This window comes from Pseudophryne corroboree, chromosome 1, assembly GCF_028390025.1.
Source record: "Pseudophryne corroboree isolate aPseCor3 chromosome 1, aPseCor3.hap2, whole genome shotgun sequence".
Classification (NCBI taxonomy): domain Eukaryota; kingdom Metazoa; phylum Chordata; class Amphibia; order Anura; family Myobatrachidae; genus Pseudophryne; species Pseudophryne corroboree.
The window spans coordinates 148,602,094-148,620,508 of NC_086444.1; the positions used below are offsets into that span (position 1 = coordinate 148,602,094).

The 18,415-nt window shown below is 46.0% G+C and overlaps 1 protein-coding gene across 2 annotated transcripts in view; it reads left to right on the top strand.

Moving 5' to 3' along the window:
• Positions 1-9,205: 9,205 nt before the first annotated feature.
• The window catches only part of HOMER1 (homer scaffold protein 1), a 185,140-nt gene continuing 175,930 nt past the window's right edge, over positions 9,206-18,415 (top strand). Inside the window, exons 1-3 of one of the 2 annotated variants that reach the window (XM_063963516.1) lie at positions 9,207-9,397; positions 11,596-11,811; positions 12,445-12,992. In XM_063963516.1, the coding sequence (XP_063819586.1) occupies positions 12,988-12,992 (5 nt within the window). In that variant the 5' untranslated portion in view covers positions 9,207-9,397; positions 11,596-11,811; positions 12,445-12,987. Of the gene's footprint in view, positions 9,398-11,595; positions 11,812-12,444; positions 12,993-18,415 lie in introns of both variants that reach the window. The other variant, XM_063963521.1, reaches the window with a different exon arrangement.

Here is an 18,415-nt window from a genome sequence, read left to right on the forward strand (position 1 = left end):
TTTTAAAGACTTCCCCTTGCAGATATTGCTTGGGGGTATCACAGCATGCAAATGTTCAACTGCAGTACATTTCTTGATGTCACAGAAGATATACACATACGCAGGACCCACCTGCCCACTTTTTATCCTGTTCTTACACACAATACCATAGGGGGAAAAATCCACTCTGGGAGATCTGTGTACTAAACCTTGGAGACAGATAAAGTGGGCGGAGATAAAGTACCAGTCAGTCAGCTCCTAGCTGCCATATTACAGGCTGTTGTGTTTGAAAAATGACAGTTGGGAGCTGATTGGCTGGTACATTTATCACTGTCCACTTTGTCTCTCTCCAAGGCTTAATATATAGCATCATTATTGGTCTATTCATGAAGCAGTGAAAAGTGTAGAGAAGTAAGCCAGTGGAGAAGTTGTCCATGGCAACCAATCAGCATTGAAGTAACATTTATAATTTGTACACTGTAAAATTATACAGAGCAGCTGATTGGTTGTCATCTGCAACTTCTCCACTGGCTCACGCCTCCACTGTTTTCATAGATTCATGAATAGACCCCTTAGTCTTTTAACCAATCATGCTATCTCACAAAATATAAATAAATGCATCTTACTTTTCAAAGGGGCAAAAATATTTTCATCTTCCATTCCTATACAGTATATACCAGTTTGCTTTCTTAAAACACAATCTTATTTAGCATATAACAGTCTCCTTCATTATCACCTTCCCACAGGCAACTGCAAAATCCAAGAACATCATGTTATGTGCATTATCCACAATCAAAGTCCTTGTCAATCACCAGACCTCCTGCTAGGAAAGGACAATTACCATTACCATCTCATCTCAACTTGCGCGTCAGTGCTGATTGGTCCATTCAAAAATGTTGCAGAAGCATGACGGTTAACCCTTTCAGTGCCATGGCCACCATCTTTGCAAATGTGAGCCATGTCTCCGGCCACATGCAGTATAGTGCAAAAAATATGCTTACACCCATTTCTACTCAGCACCCAGGTATGATTACCACCAATTCTACTACTCACTCAGCCCCTATGTACTGTATGCTTACACCCAACTCTAACCATAAGTATGTTTACACCCAACTCTACTACACAGCCCGCAGTATGCTTACCCCTACTCTACTACACTACCCACTAAGAATGCTTAGACCTAACTCTACTCACAACCCATGAATATGCTTACACCTAAAGGTACTACACAGCCCCTAAGTATGCTTACACCCAACTCAACTGCACAGATTCTAAGTATGTATACACCCAACTCTACTACACTGCCAATAAGTAAGCTTACAAATAACTGTACTATACAGCCCCTAAGTATGCTTACTGCTCTACTATGGATACTATGCACCTAGATTTATTTCTTACCAAAATGGCCAAGGCACAACAAAAATCTTCTTTGCTGATGTCGTGCATCTCCATTTACAGATGTGCACCTAGATTTTGGCCAATGCTCCTGGAATTTTTGGAGCAAAGCGATGGCATTTGTGAAGGAGATATTTGAAGAAGTACTAGTTAGCACAATTACAGAGCACTCTAAAAACGAGTCCTTATGTAGCAAGATAATAAGATAATGGTCTGGAGAAGGTACAACTTGAGGGGTGCTTAGAGTGACATATGGCCAATGCTACTGTGTAAAAATACATTTCTGTAACAGTGATAACCAGGTAGAAATCAGCTTTGTCATGCAGTTTTAGTGGACACATTTAATGCCTGTCAGTTGTACTGTTCAGAAAAACAGAAACCTGCAAACACACAATGTGATACAGTATATGGAATCTTAATATCCCTCCACAGTTAATGTATGCCAAATAAACAAGCAGAATGTAGGTGAATACACTAACATTAGATAATATGGGTAGTATATTGGACATTTTGTGTGACATTTAGATTTTTGTAGAGTGTACATGAATAGTCTTCCCTGCATAGACACGCACTTTAATGGGGTGTGATATGACTTGTCGACAGTCATCAAGTTGACGCGACAATGTCGACAGGTTCAAACTCTTAATATGCAGCATTTTGGCATGCTCAGCATGTTGACAGTGACCATGTTGACATTCATCTTGTCTACCCGGATGATATGTCGACATGATGAGCTGTCAACAAACTGTCTCTGGTGGTCTAGTGTCTTCTTGAATTCTTCCATTGGCAATGGTGACTCCAGCATCTTCTTACGGGTCCCAGCGGCCATGTGACTATCACTTCCTGCACGGGCCTGTGATGCTGCAGCGTAAGTATTTCTACCCCTAACCATAATACCTAACTCCTATCCATAATGCAGCCTAACCATAATCGGAATCCTGAAACTGTCAACATTTTACATGGTGACATTTCAGATGTGAACATTGTGAACCTATCGACAGTTTGAGGATGGCAACCTGGTGCCTGTAGACAGTTTGAATCATTTTGATGTTCTGATGTTGACATTGTGGTGTCAACCTCATGAATATTGATACAGTACTGTCGACCATTCCACTGGATACACTTTCATGTGTGGTAGGTTGACCATTGAAACAGATTTACTATTTGCATTGGCAGTTCTCAAATACATCAATAAAAATAGTAATTAAAGATGTATATGTGTCTGTTTTTACGTTGAGAAAATACAGTCCTGTATAATAAATGCAGTCACTGTCTCACACATATACACATCAGACGGGATCCGGTCGGGATCCCGGCAGCCCAAATACTGATGCCAGAATCCCAACAGGGATCACAGGGTTAGGGTTAGGCTGCAGGGGAGGGAGGGTTAGGTTTAGGCTGCAGGAAGGGAGGGATAGGGTTAGGTTGCAGGGGAGGGAGGGTTAGGTTTAGGCTGCGGGAAGGGAGGGATAGGGTTAGGTTGCAGGGGAGGGAGGGTTAGGTTTAGGCTGCGGGAAGGGAGGTATAGGGTTAGGTTGCAGGGGAGGGAGGGTTAGGTTTAGGCTGCGGGAAGGGAGGGATAGGGTTAGGTTGCAGGTGGGGGGAGGGTTAGGTTCAGGCTGTGGGAACTGAGGGTTAGTGTTAGGGGGGGATTGGGGAAAGGTACTGTAAATAAACTTACCTAGCCCCTGTCAAGATTCTAAGCATTGGGATGCTGCGGTCAGTTTTCTGACCACCGGCATTCCGAACGCTGCCATATCATACGCAACGCCATCAAACAGTGATAGGGGGCACTGACGGCTGACTGGACTCAGGTCTTGGCACGCATTAATAGCTAAGATTACAGGGGCAAAGAACTTGGGGTATTAGTGAGTTGTTAGGCTACATTTTCCTGAATATTGGTCAGTCTATGAAATGACAGCTGACACTTGTCAAGGCAATAGAAACAGGTTAAAACACAAGCTTTGTATACTAGGGATCTCAATTTTAATAACCATCAATGGCTTGCCACCAATTGTCCAGGGTTTCATGGTTTTTCCATTGTTTTTCTATCCTGGCAACGGAGGCGTGGAGCTTAGCTCTGACCCCAGCAGTCTGCTAAGCTCCACCCCTCTCCTATGATTGGCCCATCACTTGTTATTTCCAAGAGCAGGGAAGTCCACCCATGGGTGTAAACCAACAATAGTCCTCCATTGATGGTTTCATGTCATTGATGACAGCATCGATATTTAACCAACCGATGGGCAACGCAGATTATATAGCTGACTTAGGGTCTATTCAGACCTGGATGCAGCCGCACATTCGCATGCAGTGACCGCATCCAGGGGGTTTACGCACGCATACTGGCCATAGTGCATGTGTGCAACCCTTCACCATGGAGCCGCATCGCCGCAAGGTGATTAACAGCATCGGCCATTGGGGGGGGGGGGTCTCGTTGCGCCATTTTCTGGATGTGGTCCGAACAATACAGGCGTGTCTGGACCGTTTTCAGGGCGGCTGCGTAGCTTCACATGCAGCCACTCCGATAAAAAAAAATAGTGCAGGACCGCTTGCCATCGCATCCAGGCTACACAGGCAGGGGTCAACCTTAAGTTGATGGTCTACAATTAAATTGCGGACACATCGTGGGGTGGCGCCACAAACATGCTGGGTGGCCTGGACCTGTGCTGGGCGGCTCCCAGCATGTGAGTAGACGGACACAGATTTTGCTGCGAGAAGCAAGTTCTGCGTCCATCTCTGAATAACTCCCTTAGTATACCATCAATTTAATCATACTACACAGCACACCTATCAACATGAATTAATATATTGCTGCCTGATCGCAAATAATAATAAACTTCCTAGCACACTTGCATTTTATTTTTATTAGCCATTTCTGAAATGTCTACCTGTCTTCAACTTCAATATTGAATGCAAGTTTCTATATGGCTTTGAGTACAGGCAAAGAATTAGGGCCTGATTCAGACCTGGTCGCACAGCGGCCGATCAGCTATTAACTGCGCGTGCATACGCACCGCAATGCACACGCACATCAGCAAACAACAATAAACATCGCCGGTCAGCGACAGGCTGGTGCGAAAAATCTAATCGCACTGCCATTCACATGCTGACTGACAGGAACAGGCTGTTTGTGGGTGGTAACTGACCGTTTTCTGGGAGTGTCAGGGAAAATGCAGGAGTTCCCAAGCGTATTCAGGGAGGGTGTCTGACGTCAGCTCTGAGCCCGATCAGTCCATTCTAATCGCACTGTAGGAGTAAGTCCTGGGCTGCGCAGAGACTGCACACACAGGGCAAATCATTCAGTGGTGAGTGAGGTGCGAACGGAATTACAGCTGTCCACTGAATGAGGGGGTGTTTAGCAGCGCGGCGTACACATACGATCGCACACTTGCACGGCGAATATACACTACCCTTGGGCAGCGACTATCTGATCGCAGGACAACAATTTTAGCAGCCTAGCGATCAGGGGGTAAATTTACTAAGATGGGAGTTCTATTTAAGATGGAATGTTGCCCATTGCAACCAATCAGATTCCAGGTATTATCGTCTACAAGGTGCTAGATAAATGAGAAGTAGAATCTGATTGGTTGCTATGGGCAACATCCCATCTTAAATAGAACTCCCATCTTAGTACATTTAACCCCAGGTCTGAATCACCCTTCATACACAGGGAGAGAACAGACTAGTCTTTGTGCTAGCTGTCCATGGTTCTGAAAGCAACTACTGATTACATATATACAGAGGGTTATTCAGAGATGGTTGCAGATACTGCTATCACAGCAAAATCTGCAACCATACTACTCACATGCTGGGGGCCGCCCAGCACAGGGCTAGGCCACCTAGCATGCTTTGCGCCACCCCGTGATGCGATCGCATCGAATAGAGGTAGACCCCTGGTTATGCTGTATGGCTACGTATGCAGTCCTCTCCATGTTTCCACTCGCAGGAAACGCAGGCGTCGTCATCAGGCCGCCCTGAAAATGTCCATGACATGCCTACTTTTTCTGCCCTCCCACCCACCAATGCCACGTCGCCGGCCCCGGACGCCTGTCAATCACCATGCAATCACATCCTTCCTAGATATAATTGCATGGTGAAGGGTCACGCACTGTAGCCTCGGTGCATGCGCAGACCTTACGAATGTGGCCACTGCGTGTGAACACAGCGTCTGTGTTCGTCTCTGAATAAGGCCCCTAGTACGTGGCTATATATGTGTCTAAAGAGCATGTTTCCAGACACCTTAAATCAGATATTTATCTGTCATTTTACAGCCTGTGTTTGTATGACAGTTAGGAGCTGATTGGTTAGTACTTTATCGCTCAAAACTCTATCTCTCTCCAAGGTTTGCTATATCTCCCCTCTGTGAGAAGGCGGAATTCTGTGGAGTGGATGAGAGATCGGATGATTCACACACGTGGGGAGAATAGAAACCTACATGATGGCATGTGTATTGTATAGATGAGAGAAGCGCCAGGTGCTTTTTTATGAAGGAAGAATGATTACTGCACTTTTAACATTATGGAAGATAGATAGATAGATAGATAGATAGATAGATAGATAGATAGATAGATAGATAGATAGATAGATAGATAGATAGATAGAAGTACAGACATGCGATAGATTAGATAAGACCTTAGAGAACTATGACAGGCCCAGGTGATGGGGGAGGTGTGACCAAATCGTGGGGTGTGTGGCCATACCCACCACTGCAGAAGGGGGTAGAGATGGCCATCGGTGTGTTAACCATCGATGGTACCGGTGGTTTATACCATCAGTTGTCAACCTTGATGGTCTAAAACTATTTACAGGAAAACCATTGATGGTTTTACCCACTATGGTCATCCTTGCTCTATGGCTTACTAAGCTGCAGGCCAATCAGAGCCTGGGGGTGGGGCTTCACAGACCCATCAGGGGGCGGAGCTAGACTCTGTACCCAACATTAATACCCCATTCACACTGCATTGCCAAGTCGCACGCATTGTTTTGTACATGGGACCTTCCCAGGTGTGAACCAGCTGAGACCCCTTTCAGACTGGCGGCCTACCTGTCTTATTGCCAGGTTGGTGACGTCACCGCCGATGCATCCCAAGCTGGAGCTTGGAGATGAGATCATCTCCAAGCCATACCTCCCAACTCTGGGAGGTGGGAAACTGAGATTCTCTGGCGCGGCAAATCCGCGTCACGTCTGAAAGGGGGTGTGGTCTATAGAAAAGGGGTGTGTCTATGTGGGAGTATCACTATTGCAAGCCACACCCCATTTTCCCTCACCATGGGGGCATGGCCAAGACCCTCTGTCTCCCGTGAATAGACGCTGTGCGCTAGGCACCTCTGCTCTGCTAAGCAGGGCAGCGAGTTACAGGAGCCTCCCAACTGACATTCCTCCACACTGCGGGACACTGCGGCCTGCGGGTGGGACAGCGGGGCTGTCCTAAAAAAATAGGATTGTACCGTGAAAATCGAGACAGTTGGGAGGTATGTCCAAGGGTCAGCTTTTCCTACGTTGTGAATGTGTCCCATGTCGCATTGAACCGGTATACATGTTCACACTGCACCGCGAGCCGGGTTGAAATGTGTACACATGCAATAATCCGGGATATTTATGGCAGTGTGGAAGGGGTATTAGTAAAAAAAATAAACCTTAGGGTCTCTCTGCCATAGATGGTGGACACCCATTGGTTTTCTGCCATAGATGGCAAAACTATTTGACATCGACCATTAACCGATGATAGTTTGTAAACAACATGGCCATCCTTAGGAGAGACATTATCCTCTTGCACAGCTGGTCTAGGCCCTTGTCAGGAGGATTGGTATGTAATACTGGCAGCCGGGATCCCGTCCGTCAGTATGCCGACAGCGGGATCCCGGCCACCGGGATGTCGGCAGCAGGGCTAGTGCTAGCAAACCGCTTGCGGTCTCGATACGCTCGTCACGCTGCGGGCACGGTGGCTCGCTGTGCAGTGTGTGTCGTGGACACCCATAGAGGGAGAAAACCCTGTAACGACGGGATTCAGCGTCGGCATTTCAGTGCTAGTTGGGATCCCGCTATTGGTATACTGATGGCCGGAATCCCGACGAGCTATATTGTAACCGCTTTCCTGTGTCAGACCCCCTCTCAGCACCCCTGGATAGAGTGATGGCTATGTGGTAGTATGCACCCCTGGATAGAGTGATGGCTATGTGGTAGTCTGCACCCCTGGATAGAGTGATGGCTATGTGGTAGTCTGCACCCCTGGATAGAGTGATGGCTATGTGGTAGTATGCACCCCTGGATAGAGTGATGGCTATGTGGTAGTATGCACCCCTGGATAGAGTGATGGCTATGTGGTAGTATGCACCCCTGGATAGAGTGATGGCTATGTGGTAGTCTGCACCCCTGGATAGAGTGATGGCTATGTGGTAGTATGCACCCCTGGATAGAGTGATGGCTATGTGGTAGTCTGCACCCCTGGATAGAGTGATGGCTATGTGGTAGTCTGCACCCCTGGATAGAGTGGTGGCTATGTGGTAGTCTGCACCCCTGGATAGAGTGGTGGCTATGTGGTAGTCTGCACCCCTGGATAGAGTGGTGGCTATGTGGTAGTTTGCACCCCTGGATAGAGTGGTGGCTATGTGGTAGTCTGCACCCCTGGATAGAGTGGTGGCTATGTGGTAGTATGCACCCCTGGATAGAGTGATGGCTATGTGGTAGTCAGCACCCCTGGATAGAGTGGTGGCTATGTGGTAGTCAGCACCCCTGGATAGAGCGATGGCTATGTGGTAGTATGCACCCCTGGATAGAGTGATGGCTATGTGGTAGTCAGCACCCCTGGATAGAGCGATGGCTATGTGGTAGTATGCACCCCTGGATAGAGTGATGGCTATGTGGTAGTCTGCACCCCTGGATAGAGTGGTGGCTATGTGGTAGTCTGCACCCCTGGATAGAGTGGTGGCTATGTGGTAGTCTGCACCCCTGGATAGAGTGATGGCTATGTGGTAGTATGCACCCCTGGATAGAGTGATGGCTATGTGGTAGTATGCATCCCTGGATAGAGTGATGGCTATGTGGTAGTATGCACCCCTGGATAGAGCGATGGCTATGTGGTAGTATGCACCCCTGGATAGAGTGATGGCTATGTAGTAGTCTGCACCCCTGGATAGAGCGATGGCTATGTGGTAGTCTGCACCCCTGGATAGAGCGATGGCTATGTGGTAGTCTGCACCCCTGGATAGAGTGATGGCTATGTGGTAGTATGCACCCCTGGATAGAGCGATGGCTATGTGGTAGTCTGCACCCCTGGATAGAGTGATGGCTATGTGGTAGTATGCACCCCTGGATAGAGTGATGGCTATGTGGTGGTATGCACCCCTGGATAGAGTGATGGCTATGTGGTAGTCTGCACCCCTGGATAGAGTGATGGCTATGTGGTGGTATGCACCCCTGGATAGAGTGATGGCTATGTGGTAGTCTGCACCCCTGGATAGAGTGATGGCTATGTGGTAGTCTGCACCCCTGGATAGAGTGATGGCTATGTGGTAGTCTGCACCCCTGGATAGAGTGATGGCTATGTGGGAGCTTTATATGAGACACACAGCCAGTTAGAGGGATGTGTGCGTGTGTGGGCAGGCTGAGTGACCCGTGTGCCCGGCTGATGATGATGTGTTTGGGAGGGATGAGTACAGAGTACTCCGGTGTTATTATTACACAGCGCAGCTGCATCCTGTCTCCTCACACATCTATTTCTGTCCGCACAGCAGCGCAGCGTTACCCCCGGGTCCTCCTCACCTACCGCCCCCTCCCAGCTCCCGGCCTCTCCCTCACTCCCCATATTTAGAAAGCGCTTCCGGCTGCGCCGAGCACTTTGACGTCATCCCCCACACGGGAGTGACGTCAATGCGGAGGGCAGAACGGGATGACGTGCTTATTTAAATGTCTCCCGAGCAGAGGGATGGAGAGGAGGTCTGAGCGGAGGCAGCAGCCAGGACACGGCGCCTGCCAGGCCCACTCCCACGCTGCAGAGCCTCGGTAACCGGGATCCAGCCAGCGGTCAGTGCCCCTATCACTGTGTGTATATATGTGTCAGATAGCGACTGCATATACCGATGTGCGCGCACACACACACACACACACACACACACACACACACACACACACACACACACACACACACACACACACACACACACACACACTACATCCCCATGCTGTTCCGTGCATTATACACAGGTGCTATATATAATGCACAGCATTCACACAGGATATGTAAGCATCATACACATGCACACATACATGCTGCTTATGCACACACGATAAAACACATTACATGAATGCATACTACCACATTACATACACAGTGTACATACATACCGGCACATCACATACCTGTACATACCTGGTAAATGTGCCATGTTGCATCCGATCCAATGCAGCAGCATTCTGTCCTGGCCTGTACTGACACAGGGATAATGTTTTACCGCTACAGTGACAGACAGTGTGCAGTGCAGCAGCCTGATGGTAACACTATGTGCCCCATGCATGCACACATCAGCCTGATGATAACACTATGTTCCCTATGCATGCACACAGCAGCCTGATGGTAACACTATGTGCCCTATGCATGCACACAGTAACCTGATGGTAACACTATGTGCCCTATGCATGCACACAGCAGCCTGATGATAACACTATGTGCCCTATGCATGCACACAGCAGCTTGATGATAACACTATGTGCCCTATGCATGCACACAGCAGCCTGATGGTAACACTATGTGCCCTATGCATGCACACAGTAACCTGATGGTAACACTATGTGCCCTATGCATGCACACAGCAGCCTGATGATAACACTATGTGCCCTATGCATGCACACAGCAGCCTGATGGTAACACTATGTGCCCTATGCATGCACACAGCAGCCTGATGGTAACACTATGTGCCCTATGCATGCACACAGTAACCTGATGGCAACACTATGTGCCCTATGCATGCACACAGTAACCTGATGGCAACACTATGTGCCCTATGCATGCACACAGCAGCCTGATGATGATAACACTATTTGCCCTATGCATGCACACAGCAGCCTGATGATGATAACACTATTTGCCCTATGCATGCACACAGTAACCTGATGGTAACACTATGTGCCCTATGCATGCACACAGTAACCTGATGGTAACACTTTGTGCCCTATGCATGCACACAGCAGCCTGATGGTAACACTATGTGCCCTATGCATGTACACAGCAGCCTGATGTAATACTAGGGGTGCCCTATGCATGCACACAGCAACCTGATGGTAACACTAGGGGTGCCCTATGCATGCACACAGCAGCCTGATAGTAACACTGTGCCCTATGCATGCACACACAGCAGCCTGATGATGACACTAGGTGCCCTATGCATGCACACACAGCAGCCTGATGATGACACTAGTGCACCATGTAGGCTACACACAGCAGCCTGATGATGACACTAGTGCACCATGTAGGCTACACACAGCAGCCTGATGATGACACTAGTGCACCATGTAGGCTACACACAGCAGCCTGATGATGACACTAGTGCACCATGTAGGCTACACACAGCAGCCTGATGATGACACTAGTGCACCATGTAGGCTACACACAGCAGCCTGATGAGGACACTAGTGCACCATGTAGGCTACACACAGCAGCTCTGATTTGGGGCCTCCACTTGCAGTACAAGGTGAGTGGCCGCCAGTTCATGCTCACACAGATACGTGTCTGTAGTAACATTGTGCTTATACCATAGGAAGCTCGCTGTATAGCACTGTGTATGTGGCTCCTGTATATTGCATGTATCATTACACAAGGCGGAAGCAGGGTAATGATAATTGCATGCCCTCGCTGTATATGGGCTGCCGGCGGACGTAGCAGTGTAATGGGGAACGGTGGGGGGTGACCATTACTGTTGCGATAGCCCCCTGTTCCCGGCATGTCTCCAGCAGGGCTGCTGAGGCTGGGACAGCAGGCAGATGTGCCCAGAGGTTAAGTCCTCTCGGTGGGGTGTATGGATCTCATGCTGCAATGCCCGGGGCTGGGGCGTGTGACCCTATCAGTGCCCGCTGGCACTATGTCTCCATCTGCAAGGGCAGAGGAAGGTGGCCCCAGCCCCGCGGCTTACCGAGCGAGAGGGCGGCGCTGGGGGGGGGGTGATTATCCCGGCTGTCCCCGCCCCAGCTACCCGTTATCCCCCTGTCGCTGTGTGTGTGTGTTTCAGAGACATGATGCCCGGCGCCGCCAGCTGAGGGATGGCTGCGTCCTGCCGGTGCCCGGGGACAAGCTGCTCCCGCCGCCGCCGCTGCTGCTGCTGTCAGCGTCCTCCTCCTTCTTCTGCCGCTGGCCAAGGTGCTGAAGGCGCCGCCTGTGTCCCTCTGCAGCCCCATCCATGTCTGTGATCCCCGGCTCTCCTGCCAGCACCCTGCTCCCCAGACAGGTACATCCCCAGCACACACACAGCCAGGTGCAGTGTGTCCTTACCTTTTCTTACCTGCCTGCCCTTATATCTACCGGCACCCCCTGCACTTCTTCCCTAAGCAGTCTTTCACAATACAAGTCTTCTATTTTACTTCATTTAACTCGTGTTGTGTCATGTAAACTCAATGGACATACTGCAGCATCTTGCTAATACCATATACATGTATGTCTGTTCATTTGGACCGGTATTATGATTTAACAAGGATTTTGATATTATAAAGACTCTTTCACCTATCTATCTATCTATCTATCTATCTATCTATCTATCTATCTATCTATCTATCTATCTATCTATCTATCATATGATGGGCAGGATCTATTGGAACATGTTGGTTATTCTGGGGCAGATGTATTAACCTGGAGAAGGCATAAGGAAGTGATAAACCAGTGATATGTGTAAGGTGATAAAGGCACCAGCCAATCAGTTCCTAACTGTTAATTTACATATTGGAGCTGATTGGCTGGTGCCTTTATCACCTTGCACATATCACTGGTTTATCACTTCCTTATGCCTTCTCCAGGTTAATACATCTGCCCCTCTGTGATAACCATAAATTGCTGCTTTCTGATACTTTTTAATTGTGTTCTATAGTACTGGATCCGTCCTGCAGAGCAGTCCCCAGAGGAAGGAGAGGCTTTGTTCTAGCACAGGAAGAAGACTTGGGAGGTCTGCAGTTATTGGTCATACTGGTGCATACTGTATATATGTCTGTGTGTGTGGGAAGAGGAACGTGGGAAGCGGATCTTTGTCAAGAAGGACATGATTGGAATAAGCATTGGGCTGGCTTCCTAGTGTTGCCTCAAAGTACAAGACACTGGGGGAAGCAGATATATGAATGCTCACTCCTTTTGTTGGATATACTTTTTTTAATATACAAGTGTTATTTTTTACCACGTTAAGTTACATATAAGAAAAACAAACTTCTTGGTCCGTCATATTTTTTTTGGAATTATCCTTGGATTTAAAAGCCAGACACTTCATTTATGCTGTCTGTCAAGTGACACAAGATAGAAGAGGCTGACAAAATTAGAAACACATTCTGATTTAAAGAAACGTGGAACAAATCTAATGTTGCAAGAAGAAACATCTTAAAGTTCTGTAGGTCACTTCAGTGCAAAATCTTTTCTGGGCAAAATGGGGTAAGTGTTGTGTGTTGTTTTTCCTTATGTCTAGACATCCATATGGATAATGATTCAAACTGTCTTGTCAGAAAGATGAACATTTGAAAGATGTTCATTTCCTTTCACATGGTTTACAGTCCTGAGTAGCCTTAATGCACCATCAATCTGATCAAAGGATCTATAGAATGCACAAAGGCATATTTAATTGTTAGTTAATTCATGTAATGATTTATATTGATGGTCTGTCACAAGCAAATACAACATTTATATATGTTCAGTTTTAATTGTTCATTTATAAAAAGTGACTGTCAGTGTAACAGCAGCTAGGCATTACTAGAAGCTACAGTATTATTGCACAGCACTGAGTGTTTCTATCTGATTAATAGGGACAGTGCTTGGAGTACGGGCTTAATTTAGTTGATGGTCACCATGGAAGACTTGGTGGCTGATGTTAAGTTGCCCCCTGTCAGCGGCAATTACACTTGCATTGTGGACAGGGCATTAAATGTGGATGCATGCCCTTATATACGGATCTACACATCTGTTTGACTGTAGCTCCCATGTACATCCATGTGCTTTCATAGCTGTCATTTTAAAATCTGATGGATCTCAGTGTTGCACAATTCATGTGTACACGCTCTCGTCATAGGCTATGTTTAGATAGCTCTTTTGCGAAAGCCCCATCGGCATGCAGTTACGCCCATTCAGCTGTAAGTAGAGATCAGAGTTACCGACTAAGAATCTGAATCACTTGCAGATGTATGCGCTCGGCTTCAGAGCTTGCACAGTTCGAAAACGCACAAGGTCAGTCTTTGGTGCCACTCTACATCGGCCTCTCAGTGTTCGTTTAAGAAATACTTTATGTGCAAAAAGGCGCCTAAATAACAAAGATGAATAATATGTTTATGAATAAAAACATATATCTTTATTACTCACAGTTATAACATAGAAGTACCATAAAAATACCATATAAAACAAAGTTACCATATAAAACAAAGTGTATAATTATTGCACTGTCCCAATGGTACTTCTATGTTACTGTGAGTAATAAAGATATATGTTTTTATTCATAAACATATTATTCATCTTTGTTATTTAGGCGCCTTTTTGCACATATCCATTTTTTCTTCTGGCAGCTATAAACACTTAGGGATAAGGTGTTCCCTTTGAGATATGTGACGGCCGCCTTTCTAACATTTATAGCGCACTCTAAACAAATACATCCTTTTTTAAGAAATACTTTAGTTGCCTACTAATAACTCTCTGCTGTCCTATTTTAATTAAACATTGGAGGGTTTGCATGATATATTATTTATAGTTGTCTAGTGGGTAACCTAGTCAATGTGTTCATTGTTTATCAACTATGTCTTGTATGAGGTTTTTTTTTTTTTTAAAGAAAATACAGTGGTTATTACAGCTGCAATGTGAAAATACAGTGGTAATACAGTGGCTGATTCCTCTTGGAATCAGCTGCCCACTACAATCGTGCAGTGTATCCCCCCCCACCCCCACCCTCCATACTCCGCATCTTAACCCTATGAAGCAGGGGAATTCAGCATGCGGTCCTAGGTCTGCTGTGGAACTGTACATCCCAGCATTCCCTGCCACAATTTTGGTATTAAGCCATGCTAAAACTATGGCAGGGCATTCTGGGGTGTGTAGTTCCATAGAAGCTGGGGGGCCACATGTTGAATGCCCCTGCTGTAAAGCCTGGTAATAAAATTTAAAATTCAAGGTCCGAATTCAGTTAGCCACAAAATTGCGGTCATTTACTGCGATTTACGTTTTTGTGGGTATGTGCACTCCCGCAATTCACCTATTCAGTTACAAATTTGTGGAAATGGGATTACCGTGAAAATTGTTGCCGAAAGTGAAAAAAACTGGTAAATCTGCCTGTACCCCCCAAAAAAGCTTTACTGACATCTGATAACAGTATAAAAGTTTATTAATAAAAGTATTTTTGGTACTTAAATTGGGTCAAATAGCTGTTACATGCATTTTTTTAAAATATGTAAAAAAAAATTATAGAAATAATTTGTTTTCGTCTAAATAAGTGCTAAAATTTAAATCCAGGGTACGTAAAAATGCGTATAAGTATATATTTGGGTCATTTTAAAGGACTTAAAAAATAATATAAAAGTTGAAACAAACCTATTGCTCTAAAAACACTTGTCCCACTCATAAAGCACCCCAATATACCTGTCTCATACCTTGTACCCCAATTTCCATAATTTTCACCCCAAAAATGTCATTGGCCAATTAACAAAAATAAAAAACTTGCCTAATTTGTCATTCAGGGGGGGTGTCCCAGGGGTTCTAAACCGAATCAAGTAATTTTTTTTAACTGAAAATAGGGATTTTCCCAACTTTTCATCTTCTCAGAGGTGGTGAATTGACATTTTGCAGTAAAATTCCAGCAAATTTGTTTTTGGCGACAATTGAATAGGGGCTTTTTTTGCAATTTGCGTTATAATCGTGAGATTTACCGCAAAAATGGCTTCGCAGCTAATTGAATTTGGCCCAAAGTCAGCGAAACTCGTGTCAAAAAATGATACAAATGGCGTTATAATACTGATTTTACCATTGTTTTTTCCATATCATTAATTTTCATTCTAATAATATTACCTTACTGTCCAGCCCTGAGACAGCTACTGCTGGTGCCATAATTAGTGTCACCTACAGCTTGTGAGCAACTCCAGTTTTTATGGTGATGGTTACATTTGTTCCGTAAAAACATACAACTGCAGTAACGATCAGCAGCACAATGGGTTTTTTGGGGTCTCAAGGAGCCCTAAGGGTTGATTCAGAACAGCAATTTTAGAATAATTTCACAACCGTGTCATATTCGGGATGGGATGAGACAGAAGAAGGTACTACAGAAATACTGAAGGCACTGGAATCCTTGACATTGTGTCAAAGCATATCATACAAGCTGCAGTGTGAATGGAGAAGGATATCAAATGCCAAAATACTGTGCATGAAGCTGGAGAGTTTCATGAATCAAATGTTCTTGACAGCGGCACTAGTTTGAATGATCACATGCAGGCCATGTTTTTCAGGATGTTTTTTTTTTTTTTTTAAACTTTTGTCTGGTGACATTAATTGTATGTATGAGGCAGTAATACTCTAATATCCACAAAATACACTATGTAGACAAGCGATTTGACACTGACAGCAAATAGATAAATGAGATTTTATTTATGTCAGTACTTTTGTAGGTCCCCCATGTGCAGTGATTACTGCAGACACCCTTCTTGGCAAACTGTACACAAGTTCCTGGACAACAGCAGGACGTATGTTTTGCCATTCCTCCTTGAGTACAGTCACCAACTGCAATTCTGAAGGTCAAGTCAGTCTAGAATGCACTCTTCGCTCCAATTCATCCCAGAGGTTCTCAATGGGGTTAAGGTCCGGAGTCTGAGCTGGCCAGTTCATCTGGGTTACAGAATCTTCTGCAGCACTCTGGAAACATGACATTGTGCAGCCTACGTTGATCCCCCTTTTCAAATTCTGTTAGCTCCTTCCGGCAAGCCATTTCGTTAGCAAATGATCTAATCAGTGCCTCTCTACCTGTTTTATACCTTCACAAACAAGTGTCTGCAGCTGGAGCACACCATTTCATTTGCAGAGGTGGGTGGTGGTCAATCACTTTTGTAACTGACCAATAGTTTCTCTGAAAAATAGCAATTAAAGTCCTTTAACGATCAATTAACGGTCTTTGAGTGCATTCTGCCGACTGAATGTGGTAAGTAGTTGCACCAAATATGCATATGGGACTATGGATTCATACATATTTAATTTTTTGCTAGCAAAATGACTAACACTAAATTTCATTAGTTGTTGGAAAGGCTACATTATGGTTTATGAGCTATTGACCAACCTACTCCATCACATTGCTTGATTTTTCTGATGCCAGCCCTGGGTATGAGACCATGAATTCTATGTACTAAGCCTTGAAGAGTGATAAAGTATCAGACAGTCAGCTCCTGTCATTTTTCAAACACAGCCTGTGACATTTCAGATAGGAGCTGATTGGCTGGTACTTTATCTCTGCCCTCTATATCTGTCTCCAAGGCTTAGTACATAGACCCCCTTGTGACCTATTCTCATATGCTAACTAAAAGTACATGCACCAAGCGGTTATAACACAGTGCTATGGCATTACTTGGTAAAGCCAAGCTTCTGCTCAGTGTATTTCCAATTTCTCCAGATCGTATTACAATACTTAGATGTTCTAAGCATATGTAAGTGTATTATTTTTCTGTACTTTCATCTGTTGTCTGGAAAAAAAAACTAATTGTTTTCAAAGAAATAAACAATATTATACTGTAGTTCCTAACATGAAATACCCTTATTACTTACTTTGAGTTGAACAAATATGTCAGAAACCCAAGAACAAACTATGGGGCTAATTCAGACCTGAACTGCGCATGTGCCGTTGCCGCAGTGCACCGGCACATTCCAGACAGCCGACTGCTGTCTTTAGCTAGCGATCGCATCTGCCTCATTGACAGGCAGAGGCGGTCGCTGGGAGGGGGCGGGACGATGGCGTTAAGCCGCCATTTAAGGGGCGCGGTCCGGCCAACGCAGGCGTGGCAGTACCGTACCGAGGGGTGGCCCACGGCAACTGCGTGACATCACATGCAGCCGCTTCGACCCAAGCAGCGACGAGTAGCTCCCGGTCGGCGCGCAGGAGCTGCGCTGGCCAGGAGCTACTCCTGAAGTACAAAAGCATTGCCGCTGTGCGATGCTTTTGTACTTCTGCGATAGTGCAGGGACTGACATGTGGGGCGCGCTAGCCCTGTGCTGGGCTTCCCCCCACATGTCTGTGTTCCTGATCGTAGCTGTGCTAAACCTAGCACAGCCACGATCAACTCTGAATCATTCCCTCTGTTAACAAGCTGTGAGGAAAGGGGGGCCAGTAATAACCAACATGAAGCCTATGTATGAAGCTGTGATCATAGTAATACAAGAAATAATGTATTGGCTCACAATGACAAGTCATTAAGAAACATAGGGGTCTATTTACTAAGCCTTGGATGGAGATAATGTTGCTGGATATAAAGGGGGTCATTCAGACCTGATCGCTGCTGTGCGTTTTTGCTCAGCAGCGATCTGGTATGAAATGCATATGCACCGCAATACGCAGGTGCGGGGTATCCACAGCGACGGGGAGTGCAGACAGCAATGGGATGGCCAAAGACAGTGATCGCACCGGCAATCGCAAGAAAATTGACAGGAAGAGGCCGTTTGTGGGTGTCAACTGACCATTTCCTAGGAGTGTCCGGAGAAACGCAGTCGTGTCCAGATGTTTGAAGGGAGGATTCCGCTACAGGCCGGATCATCGCACTGGAAGAGTAAGTCCTGAGCTGTGCAGAGACAGCACAAACTTTTGTATGTGCAGCTCTCTGCACATGCATTCGCACCCCTGCACAGCGATT